The sequence below is a fragment of the Cordyceps javanica genome, chromosome 2 (genome assembly GCF_051103115.1).
Source record: "Cordyceps javanica chromosome 2, complete sequence".
In the NCBI taxonomy this organism is placed as follows: domain Eukaryota; kingdom Fungi; phylum Ascomycota; class Sordariomycetes; order Hypocreales; family Cordycipitaceae; genus Cordyceps; species Cordyceps javanica.
In genome coordinates, this window is record NC_139296.1 from 1,613,116 (window position 1) to 1,630,325 (window position 17,210).

The 17,210-nt window shown below is 53.8% G+C and overlaps 5 protein-coding genes across 5 annotated transcripts; 2 read left to right on the forward strand and 3 right to left on the reverse strand.

The window, feature by feature from the left end:
* Window positions 1-337: 337 nt before the first annotated feature.
* V2A60_002984 (major facilitator superfamily domain-containing protein) lies at window positions 338-2,207 on the reverse strand (the record flags this gene model as incomplete). Its single annotated transcript, XM_083254328.1, has 4 exons — window positions 338-819; window positions 880-1,013; window positions 1,068-2,008; window positions 2,127-2,207. 4 exons carry the CDS (start codon window positions 2,205-2,207, stop codon window positions 338-340), a joined length of 1,638 nt encoding a protein of 545 aa, XP_083110454.1.
* Window positions 2,208-2,946: 739 nt separating this feature from the next.
* V2A60_002985 (serine incorporator/TMS membrane protein) lies at window positions 2,947-4,553 on the forward strand (the record flags this gene model as incomplete). Its single annotated transcript, XM_083254329.1, has 3 exons — window positions 2,947-2,997; window positions 3,073-3,152; window positions 3,245-4,553. The coding sequence occupies 3 exons, from the start codon at window positions 2,947-2,949 to the stop codon at window positions 4,551-4,553; spliced, it is 1,440 nt and encodes a 479-aa protein (XP_083110455.1).
* Window positions 4,554-5,438: 885 nt separating this feature from the next.
* Window positions 5,439-8,882, reverse strand: V2A60_002986 (PGAP1-like protein-domain-containing protein; the record flags this gene model as incomplete). The annotated part of the gene is made up of 2 exons (XM_083254330.1): window positions 5,439-8,273; window positions 8,331-8,882. The coding sequence occupies 2 exons, from the start codon at window positions 8,880-8,882 to the stop codon at window positions 5,439-5,441; spliced, it is 3,387 nt and encodes a 1,128-aa protein (XP_083110456.1).
* Window positions 8,883-11,151: 2,269 nt separating this feature from the next.
* On the forward strand, window positions 11,152-14,355 carry V2A60_002987 (ATP-binding mismatch repair protein; the record flags this gene model as incomplete). The annotated part of the gene is made up of 3 exons (XM_083254331.1): window positions 11,152-11,184; window positions 11,246-11,342; window positions 11,444-14,355. The coding sequence occupies 3 exons, from the start codon at window positions 11,152-11,154 to the stop codon at window positions 14,353-14,355; spliced, it is 3,042 nt and encodes a 1,013-aa protein (XP_083110457.1).
* Window positions 14,356-14,833: 478 nt separating this feature from the next.
* V2A60_002988 (uncharacterized protein) lies at window positions 14,834-16,752 on the reverse strand (the record flags this gene model as incomplete). Its single annotated transcript, XM_083254332.1, has 3 exons — window positions 14,834-16,258; window positions 16,320-16,512; window positions 16,589-16,752. 3 exons carry the CDS (start codon window positions 16,750-16,752, stop codon window positions 14,834-14,836), a joined length of 1,782 nt encoding a protein of 593 aa, XP_083110458.1.
* Window positions 16,753-17,210: the final 458 nt, after the last annotated feature.

Sequence of the window (17,210 nt, forward strand, 5' to 3'; positions counted from 1 at the left end):
GATGGATGCGGAAAATACGGAATGCACCTGTACAAATATCACACACCGCTTTGCACGATTTTGCTATGACAACGTTCACCGAACAGACGATAGTACAATATATTGAGAATGTACAACATGAATAAAATAGCATGTGGCAATGCTATGACGAGTGTTCTGCGATGGATTTAGATATGACCTGTCGCCTAGCCTGGCGAAGACTTTTATGCCGTTTGTCCCCGATGCCCAGTCTAAAAAAAATCAATACCCTGCATATATACAATGAACTATTCAAAAAGACAAAAATATGAGAAAAAGTTCGGCAGAGAGATATTTCGTCACAACTCTACCGCTGCATTTAATCTTCAAGGTTGGCTTTCCCCATGGCCTTTAGCTTTTCCACGTACTGGTGTCGGATGACCCATATGGTAATGGCCACACCAACCAGGCAAGACGCAAAGGTGATGCCGTACGCGGAGCGGTAGCACTCGAGGCCCTCATGACACGAGCGCTCGCCGCTGGGGTCAAAGACGCTGTGGTGGTCCAGGATGGAGCCATAGATGAGGTTGAAGATGTTTGAGGAGAAGACGGGCGCGAGCGTCATGAAGCCCCAATTCTGGCTGAGGCCGTGGATGCCAAACGTCTCGGCCACAATGGACGGGAAGACGCCAAAGAGCAGCCCGTAGGCGACGCCGGAGAGGCTGGACAGCAGGAAGAGATAGATTGGCGTGGAGATTGTCAGGCCACAGAGCTGGGCCACGGTGAAGAGGAGGCCGGACATGACAAGGCACCACACTCGACTGGCGCCGAGCTTTTTGACGAGAAAATCGGAACCGATGCCTTGCGTAAGCCGCAGTTAGCATACGCATGAAGTGAAGGGTTACTGGGCTTTAGACATACCGCTAAGAAGACGCCCGAGGAAGCTACCGATGGAAAGAATCGACACATGCATCTGTTGACGATGGACAAGAAACTCCGCACCCTTTGAGCTATCGTAGTGTTTCCACAGTACGTTGGCATCGTTTCCAATATTGCTATGATAAATCAGTCTCCGAGGTGATCGTCTGGACCGTAGCGCGTGCACTTACTTGATGGTCATGAGACCGGCACCGGCCAGGATCGTCATGATGGCAAACAGTTGCCAAAAGTCGAGGCAAGTCAAGAGCTGGAAGCCACGAATATCTACATGATGAGACGGATCTCTATCAACACTTGCAATTCCCTCATGGTTCATCACAGACGATCCCGACATAAGGGATGACGTCTCGTCTAGTGTAGCGTCTTCGGTATCTGCGCCGTCCACCACCCGAGCAGGGGCGAGTGCAGGACCGGACTGCTCCGCCGTGACTTGGGCAGTTGTAGTAGCAAAGTTGTTGGACGTACCAGGTTCTCCATCATCAATCACGCCGCGCCGCTGGTGGCTGCGCGCCGACGACGTGCGCCGCAAGCGCTGTCCGCGTATGCTGCCGGACGACGCGCCGGGCTCCGCGCCCGGAACGGGCTGGTACGACGATGACGACGTGTGCGGATAAGCCTTCAAGAAGAAGAAGCCGCCAAAGGTGAGCGCCACGGTGCCCCAGGCCAGCAGCTCCAGGAACGAGCTGGGGTCGCCGGGGAAGAGGATGGACCCCAGGAGGGAGAAGAAGAAGGCGCTCAGACCAAAGGCCGCCAAGGGAAACGCCGTCGCCGTGCCGCGGTGATGGGGCCAGTTGAGCGCGGACACCTTGACGGCGGCAAAGAAGCCCAGGCAGCTGCCCATACCGGTGAGGTACGAGAAGAAGCAAAGGACCGGTACGGAGCCGGACGCACCATCGTACGCACGATGCAGCGGAAAGTAGCCGACACCGAGGAACACAGCACCGAGGAGGACGGCCGGGCCGGACCCGACTGCGGGATGGTCGACGAACATGCCCACAAGGGGACCCAACGAGTACATTCCCAGGTTGCCAAACAGGCCGACCAAGTTGCTCTGCGTCGCCGTGAGCTTCAGGCGTTCGGCAAACTGCGGCGCCCATGCTGAGTAGACATACTGTCGATTGGACAGGTTAGCAAACAAGTGTTTCAAATCCAGTCACCTAAACGTGTGACTGGGAGGAGAGGAGGGGGGGGGGCTCTTCAAAGCCCTCCAGAGAACGGGTTCAACACACGTTTGTGCCGCAGGCCAGCGAGATGACCGTGGCCGCAATGCTGGCGATGATTCTTCTGCGATGCATGTCGTCTGCTTGCATGGTGGGCGGAACCTAAGTGACTCGGCGCGCAAGGTAGATAAGGCGACTACTTAGTAGCGTCGGGTGAAACCGATGAGAGGGATGACGTGCTGATAACACAATCCCATCGAGAGAGAGAAACTGGAGAGAGGGAAGAATAAAAGAACAAGAAGCAGCAAACGAGAGTGAACCTGAGACGGTCTCGGATGAAGGAGGTGAAGAGGACAAAACGAATGGCTGGCCTCGGGTCAGTGTCCCGGGATACTGGCATGAGATAGCAAGTCTGAGTTGTCCTGTCCGGCGTTCGGCTTGGCCAGATATACGGGTCCGTCCGTCTCCAAATTTAGCCTCCAGACCGCTGTAAATGGACGCTGCGCCTGCTCCCAAACAGTGCTGGAGACGCTGACGTTACAGAGCAGTCGATTCCCCGCGGACTCTGCAGGTTAGCGGTCGTTTTCAGTGGGTTATGGTGGGTGGCGCTCATGCCAAGCTAAGGCCGACGGAGGGTCGCTTACGTAAAGAGCTCCCTCCAATTCCCTCCACAGCCGCCCGTGGCAGGCAGCTGATCCGTCCATCCATCGGGTTGTCGTCACCTCTCCAACCACCACGAAGACGAGCCAGTACCCTGAGCGCACAGCGACAGCCTCGACGTGCTGGCAAGCGCGTTATCCCTCGACTCGACCTCATCGCAATTTGAGCCGCCCTCTATCGATCCTTCTTCCTCCGAGAACTCCCTAGACTCACATCGCCTGCCCTCACCATGGGCGCTCTTCTCTCCCTCCCGCTCATGGCGGTGCCTAGCATGGCTACGGTAAGGATCCGCCGTCGCCATGCGCCCTTCTTTGTAACCTCTCGCTCGTTGACTGACATGGCCGGCTTCTCGTAGCTACTCTCCTTTGGCGCCAGCTGCTGTGGTGCGGCCACATGCTCCATGGTCTGCAGCGCCTGCGGCAAATGCGGCAACAGGTTCGTACCTCTCCCGCTGCCATAGCCTCCGTCATTTTCGCCGCGCCTCCCTTCGCAAAGCGCCGAAAAGCAGCTAACCTTGGGGCGAAAAGTGTCGCGACCCGTATCGCATACGCCTTAATTCTCTTGGTCAACTCGATAGTCGCCTGGATTATGCTCACGCCTTGGGCCATTGAGAAGCTGCAGCACCTCATGCTCGACTACGTCAAGATCAACTGCCCCAACGGCGAGTGCTATGGGTGGCTTGCGGTGCATCGCATCAATTTTGCTCTCGGCATATTCCACCTCATCCTCGCCGGTCTGCTCTTCGGCGTCGCCTCCTCCAAGGAGCCCCGCGCCGCCATCCAGAACGGCTACTGGGGACCCAAGGTCATCGCCTGGGTCGCCTTTGTCGTCATGTCATTTCTCATCCCCGATGAGTTCTTCATGTTCTGGGGCAACTACATTGCGCTCATTGGTGCCATGCTGTTTCTGCTCCTCGGTCTCATTCTTCTGGTAGACCTGGCGCACGGCTGGGCTGAGTACTGCCTCGCGCAGATCGAAGAGACCGACTCGAGGTTGTGGCGCACCGTCCTTATCGGCTCCACGCTCGGCATGTATGCTGCTTCCCTGGCCATGACAATCGTACAATACATCTTCTTTGCCGGGCAAAGCTGCTCCATGAACCAAGCTGTCATCACCATTAATCTTCTCTTCTGGATCATCATCTCTGTCATTTCCGTCAACCCCACCATCCAGGAACACAACCCAAAGGCCGGCCTCGCGCAAGCCGCCATGGTTGCCGTATACTGCACATATCTCACAATGTCTGCTGTCTCCATGGAGCCCGATGACAAGCAGTGTAATCCTCTTATGCGCGGCCGCTCCGCCCGCCGCACCTCCGTCGTGATTGGCGCCATCGTGACTATGCTCACCATTGCTTACACGACAACCCGCGCCGCCACCCAGAACCTGGGCCTAGGCGGTGGCAACAGCATCCGCTTACCTGAAGACGATGAGCACGACCTTGTCAGCCAGCAGCCCAGCAGCAGACGAGAGATGCGCGCCGAAGCCCTCCGCCGCGCCGTCGAGGAAGGCAGCCTGCCCGCCGACGCCTTGCTCTCTGATGATGATGACAGCGAGCCCGGCAACACGGCGCACGACGACGAGCGCTCGCGCACGCAGTACAACTATTCCATGTTCCACGTCATCTTCTTCTTGGCCACGACGTGGGTCTCACTGCTGCTCACTATTAGCCAGGAGACGGCCGTCGAGCCCAACAGCAACAGCGACTTTGCCAGCGTCGGACGTACCTACACCGCCAGCTGGATCAAGATTGTCAGTGCCTGGCTGTGCCACGGCATCTATATTTGGAGCCTGGTCGCACCCGTGGTCCTTCCTGAGCGATTTGACTTCTCCTAGACGCTTGTACGATGCGCATCATGTTCATTTAGCCTTTTTGCCCCAAGGGTGTTTAGCCTTTGCTTTTAATGTCCTCTTTTCCTCAGTCATTCTTAAAGCGCTTTAACGTGGGTGGCGCTGGATTCTTTATCTGTTCGGAGCAGACCCCGTTTCATCATACATCAAATGTACCATCCTCCGAAGCAACAATCGCCGTGTCGTAGTCTCTCTCGCCTTGTCCCGAGTATGCCCGGTAAAATCGCTTTACAGAAGAAACAGATGCGAAGCCAAGTCTTAACTGGTATTATTTCTTTATTCAAAGAACTGGAAGGTCTATCCGCCACATTGACCCCTCCCGGACACCCATAATTATGTATTTATTTGTACGTCAGCGTCTTGACTTCCTCCCGACCCTGCCGCTTGCTCTTTAGACAACACATCGGAAACGAAACGAACATCCTTTCCTATCCACCTCGAATGCCACTTTCCTCCGGATGTAACAAACGCCTTGAACAATGCTCATTACACAAGAAACGAGAAACAAGAGGCGAAGCAATAAGCTCAAGAATTAGCTTTATCCACCACACATCAGCTCTCTGTACAATTCAATTCTCTTCTCATATCCATGAGAAAACAGGCGGAAAAAAGTATTAGGTATTTGCGAAAAAAAAAAGTCAACGTCATTCTTTGCTCAACGATGCCCATTATATGTCGTTCATTTCGTTGGAAACGAGAAAGACACAAAGAGTAAAACAGTAGAAGTCATGGTTTTGGCGGTGGTAATGGCGGAAAGATGGCAAAGGGAGCGCGTGTCGTGTTGCGGGGTGAAGGATGCCATGACGCAGGTCGAGGGTCGTCGTAATCCTCTATGTGCAGTGTATACGAAGAAAGGTCACTAATGAGACCTCATGATGTTTTCCCATCTGTTCTGCTCTCATCAGCATTCCCTTCAAACATGGCGCCAAGATTACTCATAGACCACGATGTAGAGGTAGCGTGAAGAATCACGAGCCACGCAGCGACGATATTGACCAGATAATGCAACAGGTAGGCATGGGAAACACCGTATATGGCGGCGCACAAAGCAGTAGTGAACAACAGAATGCTCGTGACGTGTCGCAGCCAGCTTGATATTTGCGGCACCATGCGCCCAGTCGTCATGTTCTCGACCAAAAGGATAAAGGGGGTGATGGACAAGACATTATGGTGCGAAGAGAAAGGGGTGAGCCAGTGCACCGCCAAGTTGCGCACCCATACAGCCAGAATGGGCAAGTTGATGGGAAGTACCCACATCATCAGGAGAAGGATCGAGTGCGTATAGTGGTAGTAGTTGACATTGGACGTGGACGGCACGACGGCGCTGATGCGGAGGGCTCTGACAGACGTGAAGAGCTGGACGATGCAAGCTACCAGGTATGCAAACTGATATGGGATGAAAGTTGCGACCAATAGCAGAAGAATAGCGGTTGAAATCATGCGTCGTCGGGGAGTGGATGGCGAAAAGATGGGAGACCCCATGTTGGCGTTACCGTTGGCAGTATCAGCGCTTCCTCGAAGTCGAAATAGGATAAACACAAAACTGAATAGCTGAGAGAAGAGCAAGATGATGTAATGCAGGGCCGTGCAGACTCCGATACAAACGAGACCAATCAGTGGCACCATGAAGGTGAATAATGGATCCTCAGAACCGATCAAAAGATCGTTGCGATGAAAGTCTATAGCCGATGCTGTGTCAGCCAGCGGGCAGCCGCGTTTGCTAGTATCAACCCGTGGAGCTACACCGATAGAAGTCGCAAGCAGCGTCAGTGAGAGAAGCAGCAGCGGGATCGATTGGCGAAGCGAAAGGTCGAGACTCTCAGAAAAAGAGATGAAGACCCCTGTCTGGTCATAAACACGGAACTGCTTGCGAAGAACCAGGGTAACAATGAGAAGCGGGAAGGCTGCAAACACTGTGCGGTAGCGCATGTACAGCTTGCCCAAGCTGCCTACAACATCGAAAGTGATCGTGACTTTGAGTGGAGATTTGCATGTCGGGTCTGAGAAGAATTCGAGGCTGACACCCTTGTTTGCTTTGTGTGCCATGGCCGGTGGCATATAAGGCGCAGCGCCATGAAGGCTGATGCCGATCTGGGATATGTTGACAAAATAGCGTGACTCATATGGGCTCTGCAAGGACTGGCGGAGCATTGGCGTAAAGAGTGCATGCTCCTGAGCACATGCTCCTGATTCCACTTGAAGATTATAAGCCAAAAGACTGGACTCAATGGCGGGGATTTGTGCTTCCACCACAGTGGGACGCGTTGCTGGTAGGGTAAATGAGAGACCAAGAGTGAGTAATTTACCGAGCACAATATTGTGCTCTTTCTCAAAGTCCAGCGCATCGCTAAATTCGGCAATGACGAAATTGTTGATTGGCGACTCTGCCTTGTCGATGATTGCGATAAAGTGATGCTCTGAAAGATGCTGGGCGTCGTATCTCAGGTGCGAGAAGGGAATCAGTTCCGGCTCGCCGTCGCGGTAGAACGGGTTGACGGTGTGCTTAGTCGAAGCTGGCAAGACGGCTACATCTCCAGCAGCGTTTTTGCAGGCGAGTTTCATGCCAACCTTGCTGCTGTGAGTGAAGTCCATTGTCGCGATGAAAGGGATGCTAGCCGTGGGGGACGTCAGTACGGTGCAAACAAGCACTTCGAGGGGACCGGACCCCCCAATGTCGTCGAGAGGGCTGTTGGATATGAGGGAGAATCGCTTCTTGATTGGCTCGGCTGGTGGTGGGATTGGCAAGAAGTACACTTGTGGGCTCGAATCTGTGCCGAGTTGCCTCAAAATCATACGCTGGCCTGCTGGAACAATATTCTCCATATCCTCATCAATCATGAGAAGGGTAGTGGCTTGACCATGATTGATTGTCTTTTGCGCGTTGGGCTCCAATCCGGTCAAAAATCGCTTCCTGAAAGTAGTCATTCTGTCGGCTCTGGGCTTAGTCTGGCTCGCGCGGTGAACATCAATGACATCAAACAAGGCTTGGCTGACGACCTTGCGGAACTGGTCGCACCACATTATAGCCTGATGATCTGCACTTGTCCAAACTGTCGGTACACCAGTAGTGTAGACAGTGAAGCCGTGAGTCTCGGGCACAATTGAATCGATATCGGCGTAATCAGAAGGAACAACGGTGTCGAGGGCACCTCCAGCAATTGAAATCAGAGTGACATGCCAGAGCGGATTGCTGCTGGCCCATTTCTGGGTGTAGGCTCTCCTCCAATATTCGTTTATCTCGTCGTAGATTTGAACAATTTGCCCGTCAAAAGTGACTGGCGGGCGAGCATGTGGTGCTGACATTGTGACAATGGTATTGATCGAGTTGGCTTGGTAGTTCGGCTGTACAAGCATAGTACGAGCAACGACGCCGCCCATTGAATGGCCAATTATGATGACAGACGTAGGGTCGGGTAAGTCGGAGTCGCGGAGAACTTTATTGGGGTCAGAATACAACGACAGAATATAGCGAATGGCCTCATTCAGATATTCAGCTTGGTCCAGTAGGGTCTGACCGTGGAAGGCAGTGATGTCCTCGTTGAAGTCGACGGTGAAAAAATCAAGGTTGCGGACACCGGCGTTGAGTGAGCTGCCATCGTGCTGAAGACGTTCATAGAAGTGGCTTGCCGCCTCGGCTGCTATCGGTCGGACTTGCTTGTAGCTACCAGCATTACCGGGAATAAAGAGCACGGGAACTCCGCGAAGCTATCATGGAAACAATTAGCAACACTACCACAAATTGAAGCAGTGGCGGACACGTACCTTGACCTCATCGTCAAGACCTTGCTCCCGATAGAGGTGTAGGGAGTATTTGGTCGCGAAACGAGTGTGCTCGGTGTCGAACTCGCGAAAATGAATATACGAGGGCCGCATGTACGACATGCGGCAGCCCTTAGCATCCTGCTGCCGGTTCACTAAAGAGTGAACGATGGCACCGAGCAGAAGTAGACCGAGCGTGGCGGTGACAAGAGCGAACAAAGAAATATACCAAGTGCCGAACCGGCGCGCATGGCTTCGGTGGCGGGCGGGCGAGGTCAGTTTAGGATGGCCCATGCCGGAGGACGTCGCCGGTAGGGTCGGCGACTGGGCGAGAGGAGGCGAGGGAGTCAGGGGCTTCGTGGCGGCATGCCCATTCCCATTCGAGGGTGCAGCATGGTTCCAATCTAGACTGCTGGGGCGACGGGCCGTTCGAGTCGAGAGAGGACGAGACTTGAGGCCCGAAGGGCGGTTATCGGCCTCGGGAGCGAGGACATCGGGGTCGATGGGAGAGGACTCGTCACCTTCGTCGGTCGACCCGGACGAGCGTCTTGTCATGGGGAAAGCTCGAGGGCTCCCCGGAGAAGGAGGCGAGCGGGAAAGAGTGTCGAAGTATCGCAACAGTCACAAGGCAAAGAGCAGCGCAGTCGCGATGAGGTAAATGGCGTAAGCGAAGGAGTAACAGTAGCGAGCGGCTGGGACGAGCCGCCCAAGCCCAAGGTTAGACTTTTGGCGACGGTTGCAGCGGCGAGGTCCAAATTTGGAGGACTCAGACGGAGATGGCTCGTATCAAAAGCACAAGTCGTCGCACGGGCGGAGGCGACACATGCCGTCACAGTCGTCAGTCCAGCCGAGAAGAGCGCCCAGCAGAATCGATGGGGAGGGGGAACGGAGCTGGAGGAACGGCGGTAAAATGGGAAATTGGCTCTTTGATACTGTTGTAGGACTATCGCGATTGACCCACAGGCTTGGTGGCTAAAAGAGGCTAGAGGATGGTGTGCAAGAGGACAGAGGTGATTGGACGCGGTGAGTTTCAGGGGCGAAGAAGTAGTGGGTTGGGGGGGTTTTTTTGAGGCAAGTACCTAAGTTGGGGGCTGTTGGAGTCTTGTCGGGCTTCGTTGGAGGCGGCGGAGGGGAGCTTTACGGCAATACGGGTGGTGGCTGGGAACGGCCCTGGGTGGGTGGGTGTCAATCTCACTAACTGACTCCGGCAGGCAGGCAGATTGGCACCGGGGAAAGGTAGGCGGTTGGCTTCCAGCGGGCTTTCAGTGGGTTTTAGGCGGACTTTGGCTGAACGGCCCATGTCTTAGCGCCCTGAAAATCGTAATGCGGTAAGTACCTAGGTAGTTGGTGGTACCTTGCTTGCTTGCCTACTTACCGGTAGGTTCTAGGTATCTCAGCTGCTTACCTAAGGCAAGTAGACATACATCCGACCACCGTCCATGAGGCGCAGTAGCACTCCATCTTGGGCAGTGCCACGATATATTTATATTTTAACAGCCACATTGCGCATCGTGAGCAATGCATCTCGTAAATGCAAAGGAAAATAAAAATGTAGCAAGAGAGGCCAAGGCTCGCCTCCGGGTTACTACTAGTATCTACCCAAGGGCCAACATACCCAGGCGCGTAGGGGCTGCATCTGTGCATCAGGAGTCAGGACTATTAGTAGGGACTAGGTACACCCTTGTTGCAAGGTAGGATAGATACCGCGCGTCCCCTTCCCTGGAGCTACCTACTTATTACTGCACGTAATACCTCTGATGGGAAGGAAACGAGTGGCCTGCATCTAATAGTACGGAGTACTAGTATTGACAATTTGACATACGGTAATTGCTGCCAGCACAGTGCGATTTGCTCAACGTCTACGGCCACTACTTGGTTGAACCCTGTCGTTCTTATCACTCTTGCACAAACGAGGCGACTCATCATGCCCGCAGTGTATATGATGCATTCAGACTACAACCATCTGTTCTTGAGCCCAGTGCGACCCAATTTATAATCTTCTCTTGTAATCACCTGCGAGGCATCCAAGTCCGTGTCACGACGACACTCCTGCGCCGGCCGGAAGGCCCAAAGCGGAAGTGGGCCGGGTGTGAGGATTGCGCTGGCCGGGCTCGTCATGCCAACCTTGCAATGACACTGTTTTGGCTTTGCTGTTGCGCCACACGGTAAGTAGCTTAAAAATTAGCACCGTCTGCCCGAAACAGCCTCGCTTGGCCGCTTTCGTTGGGGAGCTTGAGCTTGAACGTTTTCCAGGCATAAGTAAGAAAACCATCTGAGACTGCTGCTGAATGTCATCAGGTGCTGGAATTCAGGCCTATAATCCCCAAGTCATGGTTGTCCCCTAAAGGATTCGGGGCTTGTTGGTGGAGAGAACTGCCGAATACTTCACTACTTAGGTAGTACTTACTGGGCGCATCCACTGGCTCCCTGGCAGGTAACTACTCAGTAGGTGGTCAATCACTTACCAAGTTACCCTGCACCCGTACCGGCTCTCTGCTGAGTAATGCCTGCCATCAATCAACGCGCTTCGCCGGTCGTGACGCGTTCGCGCTCATCCACTACTTACGGTTCCACTCAGCTTTCACCACCTACAGAAGTACTCGCTGTACCTGCGAATGCGGCCACTACCTACATGCCCAGGCAGCTACATAGAACAAACTTGATTTGCTCGCCCACCAGGCCGTGAGAAATGACTTATGACGCTCACACTCAATTAGAACCTCCTACTGCAACGGTCACAACTCCACCACAAATTTTCACGTTGTAACCTGCATCGCCACAGGTGTTGTGACACTCTGGTCTTGGCCATGCCTGACAACTGATTATGGCCACCATAAAGCAAATCGATGGCCAAAGTGTATGCCATCTTGCTAGTGTTGCATTCATGCCGTCTCATCAGCCACTGACGTTTGCTCCAGATCCATCAAATCCAGTCTGGCCAAGTCATCGTTGACTTGTGTTCTGTTGTAAAAGAGCTTGTTGAGAACAGCGTCGATGCTGGCGCTACCACCATCGGTACTTATCCCTCTGCTTCTCCTTCTTCTTATTCCTTTTATTTTATTTTTTTTGCTTGTTTTTTTTTTGGCTCGAGCCAAAACTGACCTGAATTTTTGTAGATGTTAGATTCAAGAACCAGGGCCTGGATTCTATCGAGATCCAAGACAATGGCTCCGGCATATCGCCGGCCAACTATGAGTCTGTGGCGCTGAAGCATCACACCTCGAAGCTCTCCACGTACTCGGATATCGCCAGTCTTCACACCTTTGGCTTCCGCGGGGAAGCGCTAGCCTCATTGTGTGCTCTGTCCACTGTTGGCATCATGACGTGTCTCGCCCAGGATGTGCCCAAAGGCACTAAGCTTACCTTTGAGCCTTCTGGAAAGCTCAAGTCGACTTCTATTGTCGCCGCGCAAAGGGGGACCACTGTTGCCGTCGAGAAACTGTTTCATAACTTGCCAGTTCGTCGACGAGAACTGGAGCGCAACATTAAGCGGGAATGGCACAAAGTGATTGCGCTGCTCAACCAGTACGCCTGCATTCTGACGCAGCTCAAGTTTTCCGTTTCCCAGCAGCCAACCAAAGGCAAGCGAATACTCCTCTTTTCTACCAAGGGAAACCAAACAACCAAGGACAACATTATCAACATCTTCGGTGCCAAGACAATGACGGCTCTAGTAGCGTTGGACCTGAAGCTGGAAATTGTTCCGACTACTTCCGCTCTACACTTGACCACGGCTGAAGCTGGTGCCTCAAAAGAAATTAGCGTCCTCGGCCATGTTTCCCGACCTGTCCATGGCGAAGGCAGGCAGACACCCGACAGACAAATGTTCTTCGTCAATGGGCGGCCCTGTGGACTTCCGCAGTTCGCAAAGACTTTCAATGAAGTCTACAAATCTTACAATTATTCCCAATCACCATTCATATTTGCAGACATACGCCTAGACACAAACATGTACGATGTAAATGTTAGCCCAGACAAACGCAGCATCCTCTTGCATGACCAAAACCACCTCCTGGAGAGCCTGCGCTCAGCCCTCGTTGAGCTCTTCGACCGGCACGACTATACAGTACCAGTCGTGCAAGCATTTTCAACACTTGGGAAGTCTACCTCGAAACCTATAGCCTCTAAGAACCAGTCCCTCACGACAACGCCGGTTTCAAAGCAACAGGACCGGACTGAAGAGTCGGATATGTCTGACGCATCTGCTGAAGACAATGACTTCCCATCGTCTGACGAAGAGACAGAAACAGTCGGACCCGCGAAAACTCCCAGCAACTCGGCGCTCAACACGAGAGCACAAGGTTTAATAAGCCAGTGGGCTTCCAATTCCGCAAGTTCGCCTGCTGCAAAGATATACGTTGCGGCCCCACACAATAGTATCAGTGCCAGATTTGGCAGAGACAGTGACGAAGTGTCGAGAAGCGTCAAAGCGATACGAGTTCGCGATTTTAATGATCGACTTGCAGAGCATGGGCAGAATGGATTGGCTCCACCGTTATCGCCAAGGCGAGATGACATCGCGGAACAATCACCACCGCCTTCTTCAAATGCCTCTCCAGAACCGCCGATACCTGCTACGCAGCCGATGAGATTGATGGACGATACTCCGCGAACGAAAATTCCGCGAAGCCTTAAGCGGGATATCACGGAAACAATTACCGTCACTATTGGTGATTCGCCACGAAAAAAAATAATCATGTCTCCCTCTAAGAGGAGAAAGACAGAAAGCATAGCCAGCGAGACCAATGAAGACGAGGATATGCCGCCCGATCGACATGATCTTCACCAAACTAGATTGGCGAGGAGACATGACGAGGACATTTCACAGTCGTTGCTCAGTGAGGAAGAGCGAGAGCAAGGAGAAGCGGAATTATACTCCGAGCCTGAAACGACTGGGTCGAAAGTCTATCCCCAGCTGGAGCTTGAAATAGAAGAGGACGAAGAAGATCAAGTATCGGAAAAAGAGAGTGAAGCAGATACACATTCTGATGCTGATGATCAAGGCTCCGATGGGGACTTTGACGCGGCAGAAGTAGACAAGGACGATGAGGATGTTGAAGAAATTCCAGAGAAGGAGACGCCTGCAGCAGAGCTGAAACGAACTACCTTGTTCCAGTCAACGTCTCGTCGGAAGGATAGTACGCTGACTTTAGTACAGCAATTGGCCATAGGGCCAGACCTCCTCCGTGTCCATACCGATAACTACAGGACCAACGCTCTAAGAGCATCCACCGCAAACGTGACTATGGATTCTGTAGAAGACATAAGCGCTGCAGATGCTGAGTCAAGGCTACAACTCATCATTTCAAAAGGAGACTTTGGCAGGATGCGCGTGGCTGGGCAGTTCAATATGGGATTTATCATTGCCGTTCGTCCACGCGCTACCAAACTACCAAACAACGGAGACGACGGTTCCAGCAACGATGAGCTCTTCATTATCGACCAGCACGCCTCCGATGAGAAGTATAACTTTGAGAGACTACAGAGCTCAACTGTCGTGCAGTCGCAGCGTTTAGTTCACCCGAAAACGCTCGAGCTGACGGCGCTGGAAGAGGAGATTGTCATGGAGAACCTACCGGCCATTGAAGCCAACGGCTTCAAGATCCTCGTCGACACGTCGGGAGACTCCCCCGTGGGCGCGCGCTGCATGCTGACCGCGCTCCCGCTCAGCCGCGAGACGGCCTTTAGCCTGGAGGACCTAGAGGAGCTCATAGCCATCCTCGGCGACACGCCCGGCGGGGGCGGCAGCGACGCGCAGATTCCGCGGCCCGCCAAGGTCCGCAAGATGTTCGCCATGCGGGCCTGCCGCAGCAGCGTCATGATTGGCAAGGCGCTGACGACGAGCCAAATGTACGGGCTCGTGCGTCACATGGGCGAGCTCGACAAGCCGTGGAACTGCCCACACGGCCGGCCGACCATGCGACATCTGTGCAGGCTGAAGGCGTGGGACGATCACGGCTGGAAGGGCGACATGGCGCCGAGCTCGACGGAGCGGTGGCAGGCTTTTGCACAAGAGGATGAAGAGTGATTAGTGCATTCGTAAAGTGGAAAGGCCGGAGCTTTGTTCATTTATGTATTTGCGTTATGTTTACCTGCCATATACCTACCCAGCTTGAACTGAGTTAACCCCCCCTCCCCCCCATCAAGAGATGAACGTACTATGCTTTTACAGTGTCTCTCTATACTATATGAAATCCTTCCACATTTGACCCGAATCCAGAAAGTAAATGCACCAGATGAAACCAGAAGAAGCAACCCGAACTATAAACACATGAAAATACACTCTGCGCCGTCAAATAAGCAAGCCTTCCCATACCCACCGTACTCGCCTTTCTCTCCAGAAACTTTGACCTGGTCCCGTCATCATTTCGTTCCGTTTCAACCAAAGTTCACACGAGACTCGCCAACAGCTTCTTCTATCACATGCTTGAAATTGCCTCAAAGCCTCCTTGCACAGAAAGAAGAACAAGAAGAGGAGGAGGAGCATAGAAAACATTGCTGCTGCATCAACTGGCGTAGCCAACCGTGAACCGGCCATCGGCAAGACCTTCCTCCGCCACTTTGCCGCTCACGCGACGACGCTCGGCCGTCTTCGCGAGTGTGTGGTAGTCGTTGCCCGACGAGATCTTTCGCGTGTCGCCCACCATGACGGGGGGCGTCGCGGGGCGCAGCTCGCCGTAGGAGCGCGAGTAAAAGTCGTCCCCGGTGATGGCGGGCGGCGGGCGTAGGTCGGGCTTGTTGGACCATGGCGAGCGGTCTGCCAGGCCTCGCGCAGCTTCGTTCAGGCGCTCGTTGCTGCTGATCTCGGAGAGAGCGCTCTTGGCGGAGAGCCTTGAGGCGGTCCACGCCATTGGTGGTCCACGCGAGGTGCGGCCACCGCGTGTCTGAGGGCGAGCGAATGTCGACGCACTGATGGACACAGGGCTAGGGTTCGAGCCCAGAGGGTTAGGATGCTGGCCACCATTTACACCCCGGTGGGCGCTGTTGGTGTCAGCATTCTCATCGTCACCGTAGTCAGATCCAGAATCGTCAGCGTCGACATTGTAGCGCTGGTCTAGCGCCGAGTACGACTTGGAGCCACGGGCCTGGCGCGAAGTGTTGGCGGCAGCCATCTCGCGGTTACGGTGATTGGTGCGCGAGATGAGCGAGTCCGTTGGCATCCAGGTCTCAGTGAACTTGGGTGCGCGGGAGTTGTTGGCGTTCGCATGATTGGCGACATACTGCGGCCGGGCTGGACTAGCGTCACCAAGCGCAATCTCCGTATAGCTTCCTCTAGAAGAACGCGGGGCTGACATGCGGCTGCTGACCATGGATGCGGGGGAGTAGGTCACCATATTCTTAGTCGGGATCTGGTACTGTCTCTGCGGGAGGTTGAGCCGGGGCTCACTGTTGACAAGCGTATCCTCCGATTGAGTGCGGGTGTGCATAAAAGGGACAGAGCGAGGGTATGAGAAGCTGTCCCACGAAGCATCAGACCGGTGCTTCCCGCTGCGAGCCGTGGACAGTCGCTTCTCGTTGTCGGAGCTATATGTAGTGACAGAAGACTTGTTGCGCTTATGGAACGAGGGACGAGCCGTCAGGTTGGACTCCAACGGGTTCATGTCAGGCGGCATATCGCTGATCCGCTGGAAGGTGATGGCAAGCCACATGGACGTGAGGAATGAAATGAGGTGCAGTCCGCCAGCACCGATGATAGTGTAGTACACAGCAGGGACGAAGTAGTCGAGCAGGTTTTGGTCCTTGAGCAAAGTTTCCCATGAGGCTGAATCACGGTGTGCCATGAAGGCCCCATATGCGTAAAAGGAAGTAATTGTCAGATCAAAGATGCCTGCAAACAGTTGATACGCCGCTGTTGACCCGGGAGTTCTATACGTCGCGGAGCGAGAGTGATGGACGATTCCGTACAGACTGTGAAGACCTGCAATGCCAGACTGTGATATTGTTAGGGATTTCTTGACAAAGTTGCGTGATGGCGAAAGCGGAAGCACTCACAACAATGCGCATAATCCATGCTGTAATGACGTTGACGCGACTAATCAGAATCATGAGGACAAGGATGCCCAGGGCGCCATTGAATTCCAGTATGCGGCATAGAAGCTGCCAACCACGAACCCATTTGATTGCTTTTTCAGTCTTCTTCCCTAGTTGTCTATACTCGGATCGCTGCTGCAAAGCTTCGTGGGCACTGTTCCAATGGTTAGTCACCTCGGCATACACAATGTCGCCCCGTTACTACGGGCGAATGGTTCAGATGAGCATACTCAGGGTGTGTGTTGAGCGAGATCAATGGCCCGGTCTGAGGCTTGCGCTTCGGCTTCGGCTCCCAACTGGCACGGGTGATGGCCTTGGGGTCAAATGTTGAGGCCGGGAAGCGCGAGTCGTCGCTGGCCGTTGCCGAGTACATGTAGGGCTGACCCGGCGCCATTGTTCAAAGAGACAAAAAAACCGAAACCGATTGAATGGCTTTGTTCAGCTCTTTCGATTGTCTCTCGATAGCGCTGAGTATTTGCTGGCTTTGGAATCTGCGCAGGCGAAACAGGCGAGCGTTGGAATGTTTGCTAAGGGAAGAGAGCTGGAATGGGTTGACTCTCTAAGAATAGTGCTCATAGGCGGGGGTTATGCCAAATAACGCTTTCTCTTCCAATAGCGACGTCCGTCTTGCTAGCCGCTCAAAGTGAACCATTCATCGGCGATTCTTGTCAAAGCGTCATGCCTGCAACCACGGTTCCGTCGTGCGATGGTTTGGGGCTGGCGGTTGTCGTGGAGGCCGTTTCCATAGCAACGCCAGCTTGCCGCCTACGGACTGTGAGCTCTGGTGGGCCGCCTCGCCTTTTGTTAGGGCGTCCGACTCGCATCAACATGTTGCCGACAGCCGATTTTTTC